Raw genomic sequence first — 19,756 nt, forward strand, 5'->3', positions numbered from 1 at the left:
GTAAGATATTATGGGAAAGGCTATGATCTATTAAAATCCATTGTTCTATCTAAATATGTATATCATTAGTACATATGAAATTATAAGATTGTGTTGTTGGTTGTCTCTAAAATATGCTGTGAGTTAGGAAACTGTCCAGATATTAGCTCCCAGAAACAACAAGGGAGCTAACCAATACCTGGGCAGGTGTCCAACAACCATCAGCAGCCATTGTCCAACAAGGGAGTTACAATTCAATGACTCACTTGCATAAGGCCATACCAGGGGAATTGCTCAACCTTGCCTGGTGACTCAGCAATGCCCACCAGACATACCTGGACTTGTTTTCTTCAAGCACATGGAATGAGGATATGAAATAGATGACAGAGGCTGCATGGTTTGTCCTGTCTCTTCCCCCACCTACGCTGAAGGCAACGAGAACACTGGAGCTGAGGAGAGTGGTCCCAAGGCTAAGAGGGAGAGCCTGTGTATGAAAGACTGTACCCAACCTGCATATCCAGCAGGGTGAGAAAAACTGCTTAGTCCAGATATTGCTTACTCTAATAAGGTTGAGAATTTAGACTGCGTGTTTATCTTTTATTTTCTTTTGGTAACTACTCTGACTTTTTGCCTATCACTTATAATCACTTAAAATCTTTCTGTTTGTAATCAATAAACTTATTGTAATGTTTATCCTTACCAGTTAGTTTGACTGAAGTGCTTGGTAAATCTGCTCAGGTTACAAAGGGTGGTGTATGTCCCCTTTCCATTGATGAAGTGGTGAACCAATAAATAAACTTGCATTGCTCAAGAAAGGATCTTGAGCAGTGCAAGATGGTATATTCCCGAGGTATAAGGCTGGGTGCTGGGGGGGACTTGGCTGGTGCCTTTCTCTATGTGATTCGTGAGTGGCTCTGGGATCATTCATGCAATCTAGCTGGCTGTGGCGCTGCAAATGCAGTTGTACTGAGTGGTAACACCACTTGGAGGGGTTTGCTGCTTGTCACCAGTAAGGCATTGTGAGAGACAACCCAGATCAGTGAGTTAAGGGGGCACGGTGGTCCCACAGTCCCAGGTTGTACCTTTACAGTGGAAGCCATAACATTTCCATAACCTACTTTCCTCTTGTTCCTTCCCGTCAGCATGTGTGTTCCAAGAAGAATGCCGAGTGAAGGGGAAAAAATTAAAACACATAACTAGTGACTCTTTCAGCCTATCTTTGCAATTTAAAAAAAAAAAGCAAAACAATTAAAGGGTTACAGACTTAGCAGAAATGAGTGCATATCTTTGCAACTACTGCTCTTCTGTAACTCGGTCACACTAATGTAATGATATAGAGTTATACCTTGATTAGAAGAGCACTTTCCCAGACAGCATGGATTATAAATTCCTTGGACTTGTACAAAGTGGTAAAGTCCCTTTAGGACCTCAGTGCTTGTCCTTTTAATTCTTTCCATTTGCAGGACCCTACCTGGGTCCCAGTCTATGCTGGTGGACAGAATCCACACTGCTGCTACCAAGCCTCTGCATCTTAGTGTAGCATCCTGTTAATGTTCACTCTAATTTCCCTCCACTCCTGGCAGATGATGCTTGAAAAATTTTCAAGAAGCTGGAACTCTAGTTAGTCAGTTAGATTCCTGGACAGGGCAAACTTGCTAGGGCTACCATAGTAATTTACTAAACCTTTCCCCCTGTTGATATGCTGCTCAGTACCACATACTGAAAAATCTCCTTTTCATAAACAGATGGGATCCCACCGCTAGCCTGTCTCCTAGGGTTTCCCCGGCCTGAAACACTGTCAGAACCAATTCTGGTAACAGTACCCTCTTTACGATTTCACCCCATCCTCCCTCAGCCAAACACAAATTTAAAAAAATAAATTAATATATAATTCTTACCACAGTGTATCCATGGACTGCCTATGGTAGCAGGAGGTTATGAACAAGACAATGCATAAAGAAGTAAGAGAAGCACTCCAAAATAATAAAAAGTTGCAATCTGGCTGTATGTTGATGCAAAACATAAAGTGGAGGGATTCATTCCTCTCCTTCCTCCCCGTACCAAAATTACAAAGAAAAAAATGTGCTCCTTCATTGTCTTGGCAAGCATTTTCACCTTAGATGGACCAACCTTCTGAGCCAGAACACTGGGGGACAGGACTGTCCAGAAGCAGGAAAAACACAAGAGGGCCAAGGATGAGATGTTTGGCGGTGTGGTCTGCACAAGTGAAGAGCACCTGGAGCTCCAGAGTGTTAAAGAGGAGCAGGACATGCAGAGGGAGGAGAGACTCCTCAAGGAAGAGCAGAGGAATAGAGGACAGGAGGACCATCTGCTCATGGAAAGATCGTGGTAACCAACGGGGTGCAGCTGCCAGATCCAGTACCAGCTCCACAGCTGCGCCTTTTGACAGCTTCACCGAGGCCCATAGAATCTCCTCCATGGTACCACATCCTGCAGCCACTGCAGACACTGGAAAACTCTAGGGTTGGCTGAGCCACTGAGAACTCTATGAACTGGAGTGGACAAATGTACCCTGTGCTCTCCATCCCCATGCAACCTACACTCCCTTTGCAGCCACATGCAAACCGGGCAACACATTCTGCCAGAGGGAAGGAGAATACGAGGAAATCTACAGACAGTTGCTTCCACTATCAATGAGACTAACTTGTGAGGCTTGGAGTTTGGGGTTCATACAATTTCACTGTTTTACTCTGGTTTTGAATGTTTTGCACAGACACATATGCACTTCTCTTCACCCTGCACACTTGTTACTTTCTACTTGTGAAGAGACAGCTGTTATGCCTGTAATGGTTTTACTTCCTTTTTATTCAGTTGTTTGGTTAATAAATTGGTTTGGTTGTACAACAGGTTGCTGTGTGGGTTCTTGTAAAGGAAGGCGGGCCTAGGAAGTTGTGTCATAAATTTTAATTAAGTTGCAAAATCTCACGCATCCCATGAAACCCACAAAACCTATAGTTGCATAAAACCTGTAACAAGTTGACAGTTGTATAATACAGCAGTAAAAATTGATTACAGATTGATCAAAACTGTTAAAATCATCACCTCATTACAGGCCTCCATTACAGCATCATAGCTCATTCACATCATCTTGCGTTGCAAGGATGCAGGCACACAAGGCATCACTTATTTCCCTTGCCTGCCTGGACCCAGCCCAAGTGATCACTACACTTTCTTGTTGCCGATACTGGATCTGCAAACCACTAGTGTCTTGAATCCACACCATGCAAATGTACTCGCCTTTAGCCTTGCAGAGTGCAACAGGCCACAATCATATGGCTGCAAACAGCCACGCTGAAATCCAAATGGTTTCGTAGGTAAGTGCCATCTTGCCTTCAGCTTGTGAAATGTGCAATCCGCCACCATCCCGCAATGAAAGGTCCTTTGGCAGGACCTCTGATGTCAGCGTATGGTTTCATGAGCCATGGCAGAAGTGGGTAGGAGGGGTCTCCCAAAATAAGTAGTGGGCACCAACACCCCCTGGATAACAATAGCATTAGGAAGGAATAAGGTCCCTCCTTGTTCCAGCATGTAAATGCCAGATCTCCTCATCACCTTGGCATCATGCACCTTTTCGTACTTCCCATATTGGTGTTCATGAACTTGCCTCAGTGGTTGACCCAGGCCTGGAGAAGCAGGGATTCGAACCCTTTGCTATTGACATATTTGCTTGCTCCTTCTGGTGGGAAAATTATGGGCATCTGTGCCATCAAAATAGCCCAAGTCCAGTAGGGGAACCCCATTCTTTGAAAGCCAGCTATTATTTCACAGGATTAATCACCTCACAAACCTCCACAACCACAACCCTGATAGTTAACTTCCCAACAACAAATGGGTTTGCAACAGCTTCCAGAGGGCAATTGTAACTTGCTTCTGTACTAGTAAAGCCTCCCTAAATTGAGTGTTCGGGCACTAGAGAGTCAGAGCAAGCTCCTCACACAACTCCATGAAGGTCGGCTTCCTCATGTGGAAGTTCTAAAGCCATTCCTGGTCATCCCAGATCTCTATGACAATGTGGTTCCCACCATACTGTGTGAGTTCAATCTTCTCTTGCACTCGAAGCAGAATGTATGGCAATTGCAGCAAGTACCATGTCTGTCCAGTCTGCCCTGAATGAATCACCCTACAAGTCCCACCACCTTCCGTGTTTCAGAAACTGCTCCTGAAATGCCACCCAGAGTCTCACCGAACGTCTATTCCATTGCATAAAAAATTCACCCAGGATCAGCTCATCCAACAAATCCATGGCTTGTTCCCTAGCTAGAATAGGCTGTGAGGAATATGCAAAGCCAGAAAAGCCTTCGCTAAATGTGGCGGGCTAAAACCACTTGCTGTTCAGCAAGGACAGACAAGTTCTCCCATAATACTCCACACACCAATTGCTAGATCATCTCCAGTTCGTGAGGTGCTAAGAACTCTGGGATAAAGCTCCACAAATCCTAGTGCTAAACACATGTGCACTAGTTTACTGGATACGGGGTATGTGCAACTCTCCAGTGTGGCCCCTCAGACTCACCAAGGTCAACACCAGGAGCAAAGAGCTGTTTACCTCATGGCAAAACTAAAGGCCCTGGCCTTTATTATGTTTTTACCTCAGGACAGCTCATGTATGTCAATTACCCCAAAATAAAAAATACACCTTTTTTAGCAGTGAAGATAAGGCTTCTGAAGAGTTGTACGTATCCTGTAGCAGCATCCTCAGTGTATTACTAGCTCGAGTGACAGCAGCACTCAGACTTCAAACCACACCCCCTATGGGCCAGCTAGCTCGAGTTTAGGTGCCACATAACTCGAGCTAGAGATTTTTGTATGCGGATAGGGGTCAGGTTAGAGGCAACACTTGAACTACACCTCAAGCTAACACTGCAGTGAAGACAAGCCCGAAGACTGATAAATGAGGCCTTTCTGAGAAGGAAGTTTCTTTTATTTGATTCTTTTATTTAAGTAGAGGAGCCTCTGATGGTTTGTGAAGGGGCATTTGGAATTGGGACCCCACCACACTAAATATAACTTGATACAGTAGTACCAAATATATACAATATAGGGACAGCTTTAAGAGTTGAAAGCCTAAAATTAGTCTCAAAATCTCTACTTATTATTATTATGTGTATTGTAGTATCTCCTAAAGACCCCAACTGACACTAGAGCTTAATCGTTTTAGGCACTGTACAAATACAGAGTAAAAGATAGGCCAAGCCCTAAAGTGATTACATTCAAGATAGGACAAGATTGGGAAACCACACAGGAAGTCTGTGGCAGAGCCAGAAATGTAACCTAGATTTCCTGAGTCCCACTCCAGTCCTTAACCATGAAACCATCCCTTCTTTCCACTGAGTACATCGAAAACTTGTCGGTGCCTAAGTGCCGATTTAAACATTTAAATATAGATCCTTCAAAGTGCTCTACACCGGGAAACCTCTATGTCCATGCAAAGTCCGAAGGTCATCAGAGGGGTTCCCTGCGGGTGCGGGGTGGGGGGTGTCTATCTGTCTGGAGCTGTGCAGGATTGGGGCATTAGATGCCTAACTTCAGACACACAGGTTTGAAAAACTGGCACATAATTGTAATTATGAACATATAGATATTGTTTCTGTTTCTGCCCGACAAATCCATACTTTATCAAAGTAGAAGATCTGGTAAAATACCTTACCAAAATCTTTAAGATTCACTTTTTTTTATTTTTTGCAGCAATTAAAATTGCTTAATGCTAGAATAAAAAAAGGAAACAGATGCCAGTGGGAATCCTGAAAAATGCAAAAATAGTCTAATGGAAGCTCTTTTAAACATAAATGTACATAAAAGCATAAGCTGCACAGAACCTGCAAGGAGCAGAAAGAATGGCATAAATTATATAATTGGTATTACTGGTTATTTATCATCTCAGCTGTACAAAGTCCCTAATTTAATAACTTATTAGTGTCCATTATGTACTTCAGGCTGAGGTACAGAATTAAAAGTTATTGACATGATATTATTTGACGCAAAAATCTGCTCTCAAGCAATACAGATTGAGTCATTTACTCTGCATGCAAAAGTGAAGCATGTGCCCTGTGTTTAGCATGAAAAAAGTCATATTTCAGATTGAAAAAGAAGCACTAATGAGTATGAAACCTACTCCTCAAGCTGAAGGAAACTTTGGAGACACTACAGCTAGGTCACACACTCATCATGTAAAAAGGCCTTATCCAAGGGAAATTAAATCCTCTCTGAAAAATAAAGAGGTGACCTTTTTTCACTGTAGAGGCTCCAAGCCAATTAACCACCGTGAACTAGAGAAAGGGGACTAAAATCAATACCCTTTGACACTGAATCAAAATACTGTAAGTGCTTATGCTGTGGCCCAGGATGTCTGTAGTGCAGGGGTGGGCAAACTTTTTGGCTCGAGGACCACATCTGGGAATAGAAATTTTATGGCGGGCCATGAATGTTCAGAAAATTGGGGTTGAGGTGTGGGAGGGGGTGAGGGCTCAGGCTGGGGATGCAGGATCTGGGGTTGGGCTGGGATGAGGGGTTGGGGTGAAGGAGGGTTCTCCAGGCTGGGATCGAGGGGCTTGGAGGGCGGGAGGGGATGAGGGCGGGAGGGGATCAGGGTTTGGGGCAGGGGGTTGGGGCATGGGGAGAGGCTCAGGGGTGCAGGCTCTGGGTGGCGCTTACCTCAAGCGGCTCCTGGAAGCAGTGGCCATGTCTCCACTCCGGCTCCGATGCGGAGCCACAACCAGGAGGCTCTGTGTACTGTCCCATCCACAGGTGTTGCCCCTGCAGCTCCCATTGGCCGCAGTTCCTGGCCAATGGGAGCTGTGGGGGCGGCACTTGCGGCGGGGGCAGAGTGCAGAGCGGAGCCTCCTGGCTGCTCCTGCACATAGGAGCCAGATCTGGGGGATGTTACTGCTTCTAGAAACAGCGTGGAGTGGCCCCCAACCCTGCTCCCTGGCTGGAGTGGCAGAGTGGGGCCATGATGCTGCTTCTGGGAGCTGCGTGGAGCAGCCCCCACCCTGCTCCCCGGCTGGAGCCCACAGCAGGGCAAGCCCCAGACCCCACTCCCCAGCGGGAGCTCGAGGGCCAGCTTAAAATGGCTAGTGGGCCGGATCTGGCCCGTTGGCCGTAGTTTGCCCACCCCTGCTGTAGTGTCTCAGATATCCTTTTCTCTGCATAATCAGCCTGCATGTGCAAAAGTAACCCCTGCTCCACAGCCAAACCACAGAATTTGCAACATTGCTCAGACAACCCAGTGACCTCTGACATCAATTTGTTAGTCTTAACTGACAAAGATAAAAGATAACTTTCCTCTTTTCTTTCTTTCTTTCTCTTTTTTTGGATTCACAAATGTTTCAACACTGATATCCATTTTCTTTCATTCATTTTACCGGAGACTCTACATATAACAGTAATTGGAGGGAGGAGAAAGTTTAGAGAGCTTCACCACACTGCAGCAACCAAGGGAAAAAGGCCCCCATTCCACCACTCTTTCTAGGATCTAGGGTGGAGAAAGCAACTCTCCTCTGATTTTTAAAATTACCTACAGATGCCCAAAACTTGTATATCTCTCCCTCTCTTAAGGTCATATGGAGGGATAACTCCTGCCCTAGGGTTATTGTTCAGGACAGGGAATTGTGGGGCCTGAGAGATGTGGCTCTATTTCAGTCCTTGGTATCAGCTTAGAAGGCTGGGGATATTTCTAGCTGTACAAGCTTTGTATTTGAATAGCTTTGGTCTCTATTTCTTGCGGATCAGATAAATGAGGGATAGACAATTTTTGATTTTGAATTAATCACTTAATACTGAAGAATATATCATTTGCACTAAAGTTTTACAGAGTTCAAAAGGAAACAACAAATAATCATAATTAACTGTGACAAATACATATGCAAACAAAAAATAAAGTATAAAAAAATTAAAACTGAAATATAAAACTATGAACAAAGTAAAATCAGACTAACTGCAACATTAATAAGAAACATTTCTCACTCCTTTCTAATGCACCATTAATTCAGAAATCAAATAACTTGTTTTTATGGTAGAATTTTCAAGTCATGCATAAAGCCGGCATAACCAAGTCTGTGTGGTTTGCCTGTGTGGAATTTGGAGAGGACATCAACCCAATCAACCCCAGGGTAGGCTACAAGGCTTCAGCTCAGCCCCTCCATGGCCACGATTTCAGCCTGTGGGCTCAACTAATGACCCAGCCTCATCTACAGTCCCATGCAGGGGACCCTGACCAACTTTCATTTTTCCTCTCTGCAATGGCATATTCCATGTCAGTGCAGAGTTCACCGCTCAAGTGGACAGAATGTGCAGTGGCTGCTCTGTAGATCCTGCATATCCATCTGCCTCAATCGCACTGCACAAGGGGATTCCACAGAGCAAAGGAACAGAAGGTCTTGCATGGGCCTACCACCAAGGCCTACCACCAAGGGGTGAATTCCAGACAGCAAGAACATTTCAAACAACATCTCAGAGTCCAAGTAAATATTAAATTAACAGCTGTGGTCTCAAAGGCCTTGTTTAATTGCTGTATCCATAGGGAAGCTACTCTTTAGCTCAGTGGTGGGCAAACAATGGCCCGTGGGCTGGATCTACCCCATCAGCCATTTTTAGCCAGCCCTTGAGCTCCTGCTGGGGAGTGGGGTCTGGGGCTTGCCCCGCTCTGGCACTCCAGCCAGGGAGCAGGGTTGGGGGCCACTCCATGTGGCTCCCAGAAGTATCAGCATGGCACCGCTTTGCCACTCCAGCCAGGAAGCAGGGTCGGGGACCTCTCCTCGCTGCTTCCGGAAGCAGCGGCATGGCCCCACTCTGGTTCCTACGTGTATGGGCAGCCAGGGGGGGCTCCGCTCTGCAAGCTGCCCCCACCCCAAGTGCTGCCCCACAGCTCCCATTGTCTGGTAACTGCGGCCAATGGGAGCTGCAGGGGCGGCACCTGTGGACGGGGCAGCACGCAGAACCGCCTGGCTGCGCCTCCGCGTAGAAGCCGGAGTGGGGACATGGCCACTGCTTCCAGGAGCTGCTTGAGGTAAGCATCACCCGGAGCCTGCACCCCTGAGCCTCTCCCCATGTCCCAATCCCCTGCCCAAGACCTGAGCCCCCTCCTGCCCTCCGAACCCCTCGGTCCCAGCCTAGAGCACCTTCCTACACCCCAAACTCCTCATCCCCAGCCCCACTCCAGAGTCTGCACCCCCAGCTGGAACCTTCACCCCCCGCCCCCGCACCCTACTCCCCCGCCACAGCCTGGAGCCCCCTCCTGCACCCTCAACTCCTAATTTCTGACCCCACCCTTGGGCCCACATCCCCAGCCAGAATCCTCACCATCTCCCACACCCCAACCCAAATGTTCTGAGCATTCATGGCCCAACATACAATTTCTATTTCCAGATGTGGCCCTCGGGCCAAAAAGTTTGCCCAACTCTGCTTTAGCTAGTAGCCATGTTACCCAATCATGACAGGGAAACAGAACACTGAATTCAGGCCTTGGCAGGTACAGTAAGTGAAGCTGCAAAATTATTTTCATCTTCTTTATTTTCAAATATATTTCTCTAAATGCTTAATCTAAATGAGGATATTGTACGTAACTTGAGAATTTAAGGTCAGATTATGACTCTATTACTCATAGTGGTGAGCAGTCACTCACATAAGGTATGCCATTGATTTCAGTGGAAGTACTTGCATGAATAACTGCTAACCAATGTGAATAAAGGGGATCACAATATGACCCTTCAACATTATTGTGTAATTTTTAAGCAATTCATTTAGCCTTTATGAATTGCACCTTTTGATAAACTCCAAGTCCATTTCAGGCAATCTAGCTCCCACTGAAGCCAATGAAAATATGAGCGACATCAGGAGCTTTGATAGCCACCTTATACTAATCAAAGTATTTCACAATGGTTAACTCATTTACCTGATCTTATCCTTGGTCTCCATCCTCTTTTTTCATGTGATCTTTTCCTGCTAACAACATGAAGCAGACATTGAATTTATAAATTAAACAAATTATTTTTTTATCTTCTCTGTTTGAGTGTCGTCGTCTCTTTCTCTTTAAAAGTACTCCAGAAAGCCCAACCTTATGAAACCCCAATCACTGTTCACTCCATCCCTTATCTCCAAAATGTGACTGTGCTTCTGACTGACTGCTCCTTATCCAGATTCCTTGTCAAACCTCCTGCTCTCAGTTGTTCAGAGTGCTTGCTTGTCTCAATTTCAGCAATAGATTAGCAACAACAGTACTTGGCAAGCGCAGAGATCTTCGTTTCTTTCTGCAGCTTTAACTGACATCACATCATTTTCTTCTGTAACTGATTTTGGTCCATTTTGTGGAGAGAGAGTGAGAATGTGAAAGATGTTTCCGTTTTCCTTTTCCTTCTTTTTACAGGAAGCTGAGACAATGTTGGAGCGAACGTCTGCCCTGTCTTAGCTCTCTAGTCTGCTAGCAGCCACTTCTTAACATCTGCTCTGGGGTCCTGAAAGAAGAAAAAGAAATGAGAGAGAAGGAGAGTGACATTAATATGGAGAGGAACTGAACTGAAGGGCATGAAAAAGTCGTTTCCTCTGAGGACATAGCTGCAGTTCCTAGCTCTAAGTGAGTCATGTTTCTAATTATAAATGACCCAGTGCATTACAGTACTTGCAAGCACGTGGAGGGCAGAAACAGAGCTCTGCCTTTTTCTCCCCACACACACTACTGTAAGTATACTGACTAAGAGACAGGTTTTCACTTTCTCCCTCTACCTCATTATGTGCTGGAAAAGGCTTTTGGGGAACCTGAGAGCCCCATGAAGAGTTGGGCAGAATACTTTTGAAGAGTTATTTTGCCCTTGGAATATACTAGACTGCAGATAGAGGAGGTGATTAGCTAGATTGCAGCTAGGTTTACAGGGGAGGATACAAAGTCTTCAACTCCTATCCCCACGTCCAGTTATATAGGTCATCTTCTACGTTATGCTTTCCAAACACTCAGTATAGTTTTTAGGAACAATGTACACATTCCTTCAACCTGAGACACAGAATTTACTGTTATTAGCAACCTGAATAGTGCCTGCTTGATGTAACACATCTACTGCCAAATAGCTTAACTGATTCATTCACTATGCATATATAAATGAATTGTGCAGTATAAAGCCATTTTTAGCCCTTTCCAGCTTCCTACATTTGTTTGCGCAGTGATTTTTTTTTTCTCCCTCTTAGTTTGTAAAAATGCATTTTGGTTTAAGGGGGAGAATAAGTGAATAGATTCCCCAGTCTTTTACTCTACTGACTCCCCCACTGCAAACACACACATCCATGATAAGTGGGGTTCATCATAAGCCAAGTGGACAATGTTTGTAGAAACTCCATAGTAAAATATTGACAGCATTTCACTGTTCTATCTTTGTGCAAATGTAAATTCTTTTCTGCGTCTCTGACTGGGCTCTCAGCTAGTAGGTCTTTTCTTAAATGTACAGTCATAGATGTTTGTCTCCAAGTAGCATCTTGGGGACTCATTAGCCACAAACCTAACCAGAAAATAATCAAGGCTATGCTGCAATAGGTAAATATGATCATTGTGAAATTATCAGATTCAAATACAAATAATCTTTTGTTTATTATTATTATTTGTAAATTATTACAAATAATTTTTGTTTTGGCTTGAGGTTTTGCATTATTTAGGAATTTATTCAGTTAATTTGTACATGAAAACCAAGGGAATGTAAAACTGAGAGGAATTTCCAGTGATGCAAGTAGGGCAGTCCAGTCCAGTATGCTGTACCAGTAAGATATTTGTAGCCGGTACGCCGTATTGGAAAGACATAGGAGGAGCAGAACGTGGGGCCGCCGAGCAGCCCCACACCAGCAGCTCCTCCAGCGTGGCTGTACCGCCCCCAGTCCCACCCCTCCAGCCCTTCCATGCAGCTGCATCTACTGTCTGGGGTCTGTACAGCAACCCCACCAGACGACAGGGCTGGGGGCGGTTCAGCCACGCCGGAGAAGCTCCTGGTATGGGGCTGCCCAGCGGCCCCATGTTCTGCTCCTTTCGCCACTGCGGTTCTGGAGAGCCCTGCGGTTCAGAAGTCTCCAGCGCAGTGGGAGGAGGACAGAGCCCTCCCACCCCCACCAGGTAACATGGGATGGATCATGGAGAGGGGACGGGGAGAGCATGGGGGCCCCGGGCTGGGGGCGGAGAGGAGTCATGTGGGGGCATCATGTACAGAGGTCACATGCCCCCCTTTGTGTCCCTCCCATGAGTGCAGTGTACCGGTAAGAAACTAATTCTACTTGCACCACTGGTGATTTTGGAAACGGCATTCCCAGTGTAATGTCTTTACAAATAAAATCTAGCACATGTACTTTTCCAGGCCTTTCAATAAGTGGGTTCACTTGTTTTTCTGTCTAGAGAAATGTTTCAATATTTGTATAGCATAGAGTCCAACAGAAAAGTAACACAATCTTAGGTGCTACTTAATTAGTTACAACTATTTATGCAAATCAAGGAAAATCCTGCTCCAACCTTCATGGAGGTATAGAACTCCACAGCATGTGAAACTGGTGCAATTCTATTGCAGAGGGAGACAGGGTCTAGAGAGGTCACAGAGAGGTTGTGCACCTTCTTTGCAGTGGAAAGCTCAACTCTTCAGGGGCTCCCTGTGCACTCTGGTGCAGGAGCACTTGGAAGTCAAGGCAAGGGAGAGCCAGAGGAAGGGAAGGGCCAAGGTATATACTTTCCCCAAAAAATCTGCAGAAGAAAATAACTTATGAGAAATTTCAGGATGATTAATTTAGTTTTGACCATCTTGGGTAGTGGGAATGTCAAAAAACAGGCTTAGAATAGAAAGCTAATCACAACCTTAACTATTGAAAGACCATCTGTCATAAATATAAAGGGAAGGGTAAACACCTTTAAAATCCCTCCTGGCCAGAGGAAAAACCCTTTCACCTGTAAAGGGTTAAGAACTAGGATAACCTCGCTGGCACCTCACCAAAATAACCATTGAGGAGACAAGATACTTTCAAAGCTGGAGGGGGGGAGAAACAAAAGGTCTCTCTGTCTGTGTGATGCTTTTGCTGGGAACAGAAAAGGAATGGAGTCTTAGAACTTAGTAAGTAATCCAGCTAGATATGCATTAGATTCTGTTTTGTTTAAATGGCTGATAAAATAAACTGTGCTGAATGGAATGTATATTCCTGTTTTTGTGTCTTTTTGTAACTTAAGGTTTTGCCTAGAGGGATTCTCTATGTTTTGAATCTGATTACCCTGTAAGGTATTTACCATCCTTATTTTACAGAGGTGATTCTTTTACTTTTTCTTCAATTAAAATTCTTCTTTTAAGAACCTGATTGCTTTTTCATTGTTCTTAAGATCCAAGGGTTTGGGTCTGTGTTCACCGATGCAAATTGGTGAGGATTTTTATCAAGCCTTCCCCAGGAAAGGGGGTGTAGGGTTTGGGAGGATTTTGGGGGGAAAGACGTTTCCAAGCGGGCTCTTTCCCTGTTATATATTTGTTAGACACTTGGTGGTGGCAGCAATAAAGTCCAAGGGTAAAATAGTTTGTACCTTGGGGAAGTTTTAACCTAAGCTGGTAAAAATAAGCTTAGGGGGTTTTTCATGCAGGTCCCCACATCTGTACCCTAGTGTTCAGAGTGGGGAAGGAACCTTGACAGCATCTCTCCATAATTAATGGGTAACACACTTTCCCAGAAGCTATTCTCCATTTCTATGCTCAGTTTAACATGGGCTTTCCTTTATTATGTTGAGCTGGGGAAATTGTTTGACTTCATTTTTGATTTTGTGCCCAACAACGTACATGACCTGAATGCTGAAAAAGAGGTATGCTTTACAATGCTAGAACTAAACCCCATTGTCCTGATAATGTATTAACAGCTGTGAGCAATCTATACCCCCTAGGATAAATGAAAAGCCAGATGTGCCACTGAATTCATGTGTTACTCCTATTAGTGTTGAAGTTCTCATGGAAAACAAAAGTACGGACAAGTATTCTTGACAACTGTAGCTAATCTAGGAAATGAGACACTACAATGTGCCTAAATGCAGTTTAGATATAATTGATTCACTCAGAAGCCAATTTAGTTGAAGAGGAAGTTAAACCCTGGCCAGTAAAGGCAGATCTACACTGTCAAATTTACATGATAATCCCAAATCCGTTTGGTTTTGCCTGTGTAGATGGGATCAAGTGATTTTACTGAATCAAATTACAACCCTGATGAACATAATGATATGATTCTAGTAGTGTTTCCCATGGTAAAGAAGAGAGACAGAACTTGGTTGTCAGCTACTAGACACAGACATACCCTGTAGCTTTCCCTGGTTCTCTAGCTCCCTGACAGCTTAATATGACCATATAAAGTCTTCCTAAGTGCTGGCCTGGATAAAATAGTCATGGAAGGATTGCTGTCTACACCAAAGTCTCTTGCCATGTAAGTTGTTTAACTGATACAAATAGGCCCTAAACCTCCTTCCAGTGCATCACACAAATTCAGTTACGAAAAGATAATCCCCCAAATTTAGGGCTTGACTTTTATAAATAGTCTTCAATTTTGCAGATGCCTGCAATGAATTGTGGATGTGAAGTTACAGGCATAGATACTAATATCTAGATGTTAAATTACTTAATTTTGCCTGCAAATCAGGTAGACATTGAAATGTTAGTAGTTGTGCCCGCAATTCACTGTGCCCAATACTGTAAGCTCAATTGATAACCCCTCGCCACCCCCTTCATGCCTCTAAACATTGGAACCACTGTATGTAATATACATAGTAGCTGTAATAATTCACTTCAAAGTAACTCTTAAAATAGCTAAATCAAAATCTTTAAAACCTCAACTTGGAGCCTGGGGAGCATAGATAGCATAGCCCATAAAATTATTGAACACAGTCCAAAGTCTAGAGGAGGTGGGAATTTGTGAACAAAGGGAACATGGTACTAATACAATTTATGATTTATACCATTTATAAGTACAATTGATCACAGAATCACTACTGATTTATGTTGACTTCTTCTGATATGAACTAGGCCATAAGGATCCCAGTGGAAAAAGTCCACAGTGGTGTGTCCTCAAATAGAATAGCAATAATGAGCAGTACAGCTAAAAGAATGAGTTGCGCTAGCCAGGTCAGCCGCTTGACTAGGGTGGAGGGTGGATGTGCACATTCAGAGATTCCACTGAGCAGCCTCCATCAGGTAAATTCATGTGGAACCTTGGCTGCAACTGCATCTGTCATCACCAAAGTGGAAACTCCAAGTTATGGCATGGTCAATATCCTAGGGCCAGCTACATCTCCATGCAGCACCAATGGGGGAGGATCTGGCCCATAGTATGGAGGGGAGAAAAGCACAGATGTTTTATTTAATAACATTTCCCCAAAAGCAAAAAAGGGTTTATCTTTCTCTGCTAGACTGAAGAGTCCATTATTAAATATTTGTTCCCCATGTCAATACTTATCGACTGTAGCCAAGTCACCCCTTAATCTTCTCTTTGTTAAACTAAATAGTTTGAGCTCTTTATTTGATCACTATAACACATGTTTTCTAATCTTTTAATCATTCTTGTGGCTCTTCTCTGAACCCTCTCCAATTTATCAACATCCTTCGTGAATTGTAGGCAACAGAACCGGTCACAGTATTCCAGTAGTGGTCACACTAGTCAAATACAGAGGTAAAATAACCTCTCTTCTCCTACTCAAGATTCCCCTGTTTATGCATCCCAGGATCACATTAGTTCTTTTCACCACAGCATCACACTGGGAGCTCATATTCACCAGAAACCCCACATCTTTTTCAGAAGCACTACTTGCCAGGATAGAGTCCCCCATCTGTAAGTCTGACCTACATTCAGTTACCTGTTTTCTTCATTATTTAACACTCCCCCAATTTTTGTGTCATCTGCAAATTTGTCAGTGATGATTTTGTTATTTTCCACATCATTGATAACAAAAATTTAATAGCATATGGCCAAGAACCAATCCCTGCAGGACCCTGCTGAAAACACACTCACTCAGTGATGATTCCCTAGTTACAGTTATATTTTGAGACCTATCAGTTAGCCAATCTTTAATGCATTTACTGTGTGCCATGTTAATTTTATATCATTCTGTTGTTTTTAATCAAAATGTTAAATGTGGTACCAAGTGAAATGCTTTATAGAAGTCTAAGTATATTATGTCAACACTATTACCTTTATCTACCGAACTTGTATTCTCGTTAAAAAAAAAAATCAAGTTAGTTTGATGGAATCTACTTTCCAAAAACACATGTTGATATGCATTAATTTAACTCGTTATTAACTAAGTCCCATATCAGCTACTCCAATATTTTGCCTGGGATGAATGTCATGCTGAAACACCTATAATCATCTGAGTCATCCTGCTTACCCTTTTTAAAAATTGGCACAACAGTTTTCTTTCAGTCTTCTGGAAAGTCCCTAGTGCCCCAAAACTTATTGAAAAGCTACATGAACTGTCTAGCAAGCTCCTCATCCAGCTCTTTAAAACTCTAGGATGCAAGTTATCTGGACCTGCTGATTTTAAAATGTCTAACTTTAGTAACTTCTATTTAATATTCTCCACAGGTACTAGTGGAATGGAAAGAATGTTATCAGCATACAATGAGACTATATCATCTGTTTTTCCCCCAAATATAGAACAGAAATATTTATTGAACACTTCTGCATTATTATTGATAATTCTACCATTTTCATTTAGTAATGGACCAGTGCTATTGTCAGGATTCATTTTGTTCCTAAAATATTTTTAAAATTTCTTATTGTCCTTAACTCTGCTGGTCATAGATTTCTCTGTATGTCTCTTGGCTTCCCATATCAATTGTTTACAATTCCTAACTTCTTTACTATCAAACTTCCTCTCTCTTCCATTTGTTATATATTTTATTTTTTACAGCTTTGCATCCCCTCAAATGAGGTCAGTTTTTTAACCAGTACGGCCTTCTTCTTCAATAGTGGGATTGTGGTTTTTTGGTATCTAGTAAAGTGTTCCTAAATTATTCCCAATTATCATTCACATTTTTCTGATTAAATTTTGCCTCCCAGCTGATTTGGCTCATAATTATTTTTAACTTTGTGAAATTGCCCTATTAAAGCACAAAGAGAGAGAGAGAGAGAGAGAGAGAGAGAGAGTGAGTGAGTGTGTGTGTATATATTACTGGTCTGGACTTTATTCTGCTTGCTCATTGATCATGATCACTTGTACCTAAGCTACCATAAATTTTTAGTTCTGTGATCAGTTCCTCTTTATCTGCTAGGATAAGGTCTAAAAAACAATTCCCCTGTGTTGGCTGCAATACTTTTTGAGTTAGAAAATTGTCAGTGATAATGTTTAGAAATTCCAAGGTGCTGGCAGCATGAGACCTCCAGCATGTCACTCAAATAGAAATTCCTCGTGATCACACAGATTTTTTTCCTACATATTATATATAGGTGCATAATGAGTTTGTCATCCTGTTCCCTAGTATGATTTGATGGCATGTAGCAGAAACCAGCTAGTACCACATCTTGTGCTTTCTCTGTTAGGACATTGATCCATAAGCATCTTTCTTCCAAGTTATCAGTGACTCAGAAACAGATAATGCCACTTTTGACACAGAGTGCCACCTCCGACTCCTTTTCCCCACTTGATCCTTCCTAAATAGGTTATAACTATTGATTTTAACATTCCACTAATGTGAATCATCCCACCAAGTTTCAGTAATCCCAACCAGATCACATTTATGCTCATAAAATCAGCAATTCCATCATACACATAAGTGAAAATATACAAAGGGAGCCGCCTTGGAATATTCTGTTCGCCGATTACTTAGTGATATGTGAATACGATTGTGAGACCCTGCAAACCAGCCTTGAACAGTGGCAACACAGGTTTGAGCTGGTGAGACTTAGAGTGAACATTGGTAAAACTGAGGCTGTGATAACTTAGGGAGGGGACCCACCATAAAGGATATTACCAGCAAAGAGCTAAGTGGAGTGTAAGAATTTACATACCTAGGATCAATGGTTGAGGATAATGGTATCCTCCTGTGTGATGTCCAGCATTATATTAAAGCTTCTTGGTGCAAACGACAGGAGCTGACTTCAGTTTTCTATGACAAAAAGAGGCCAATAAAAGTTAAAAAGCACACTGTATAAAACTATAATTTGACTCATCCTAATGTATGGAACAGAGACTTAGCCAACCACCAGAAAATAAATCAGAATGTTCTCCACCACAGAGATGTAGCTGCTGAGATGGTCAAATGGTTGGACGCTCCATGATAGGAAACAACATGAAATTATGAGGAGCCTAATGCAAATTGCCCCAATTGAAGATAAGTTGAGGGAAGGTAGGCTACACTGATATGGACATCTCTAGCAGAGACCCCAGAGTTATATTTGTCAGATGCCCTTGCCATGATCTTACATGGAAGACGACTATAGGGGGACTTTGTACCTTGACTTGACAGGGTATCAGTGGACCTTAGAAAGACCAATTTGCACAACAGTCAGGCATACAATCACGAGTTTTGGAAGAAGGCTATAAAAGTCGCCAATGCCAAATAGGGGAGTGGCAAGAGAGAAGAAGAAAAAGGGAATAAAGAGCACCTACATTTCTGAGTGAATGCATTTTCTATTTTTGTTTGCTCTGTCATTATCCGAGATCATCCACTTGATAATATATAAGGCTGTATAACTTTCCAGGGTATGAGAGAAAGCACTAGTGCAGAAGCCACACCAAGGCAGACAACAGAAAAAGGAACATAGGAGCTTAAATACATTTGTGGATCTGGGCCTAACAGTTAACAGCCTAAATATCTTTGTGCATCTGGGCCAAAATACTTACTAGTTAAAAGGAAAATAGTAACAACCTGCTGCAGTCAGAGGTAAAGGAACAACACTGGAGTACAGCTGTTGCCGGAGCCAGGCCAACTACCAGGAAGGTATGCTGGAAAAGGCTCTTTCAAAGGGAAAACCCAAAGAAGGGCTTTAATTGATAACCATACAGTTAGAAAGCAGGTAGTTTGTAGTGGAAAGACATTGAAGTTCAATCTTTCTGAGTTGGGAACAGGTGAAAGACAGCTGAGCTTGCCAAAAGTAGAGTACAGCATGCTCAGGCTAGTACATCATTCTTTCATTATAATATGTTGTAAAAAACATCCAATCTTTTCTGGACAGAGCCATGCTTTCTTTGCTTGAGGTTTACCACTGTAGCTAGCCTGTCTTTTTTCTTGCCAAATTTTTTCCTTCGCTCATCTGCAAATTTACAGAAAGCTAAGGAAAGGGAAAGGAGAACGTTGCTACATGTAACCGTTTGAATGCTGTTTTGTGCCAAAACGTAGAGGACAGGAGAAACTGAGGTGTCAGCAATGCAGCTGGAAATGATTAGGTAAGATATGCACAGGTGATCCCAGCAGGTGATGCAGGTTCCACTCTGCAGAAGAGGGTAAAAACCCCCAACATCCCTGCCAATCTGACCGGGGGAAATTCCTTCCCAACCCCAAATCTGGTGATCAGTTAGACCAGGGGTGGGCAAAGTACGGCCCGTGGGCCAGATCCGGCCCATCAGATCTTTGGATCCAGCCCACGGGATTGCCCCCCGTGATGCCACAAGCCCCGCACCGCTCTCAGAAGCGGCCAGCACCACGTCCTTGTGGCCCCGGGGAGGGAGGGGGTAGAGGACTCCGTGCGTTGCCCTTGCCTCCAGGCACCGCCCCCCGCAGCTCCCATTGGCTGGGAATGGGGAATCGCGACCAATGGGAGCTTCAGGCGAGGTACCTGGAGGCGTGCCAAT

General features: G+C 43.4%; 1 protein-coding gene across 2 annotated transcripts in view; it reads right to left on the reverse strand.

Moving 5' to 3' along the window:
* The window catches only part of SACS (sacsin molecular chaperone), a 252,517-nt gene that overhangs the window by 103,214 nt on the left and 129,547 nt on the right, over positions 1-19,756 (reverse strand). For both annotated transcript variants that reach the window (XM_074958364.1, XM_074958355.1), the window contains exons 2-3: positions 17,974-18,071; positions 9,890-10,448 (exon numbers count right to left, since the gene is read on the reverse strand). In XM_074958364.1, the coding sequence (XP_074814465.1) occupies positions 9,890-9,912 (23 nt within the window). In that variant the 5' untranslated portion in view covers positions 9,913-10,448; positions 17,974-18,071. The remainder of the gene's footprint in view (positions 1-9,889; positions 10,449-17,973; positions 18,072-19,756) is intronic.

This window comes from Natator depressus, chromosome 1 (genome assembly GCF_965152275.1).
Source record: "Natator depressus isolate rNatDep1 chromosome 1, rNatDep2.hap1, whole genome shotgun sequence".
NCBI lineage: Eukaryota > Metazoa > Chordata > Testudines > Cheloniidae > Natator > Natator depressus.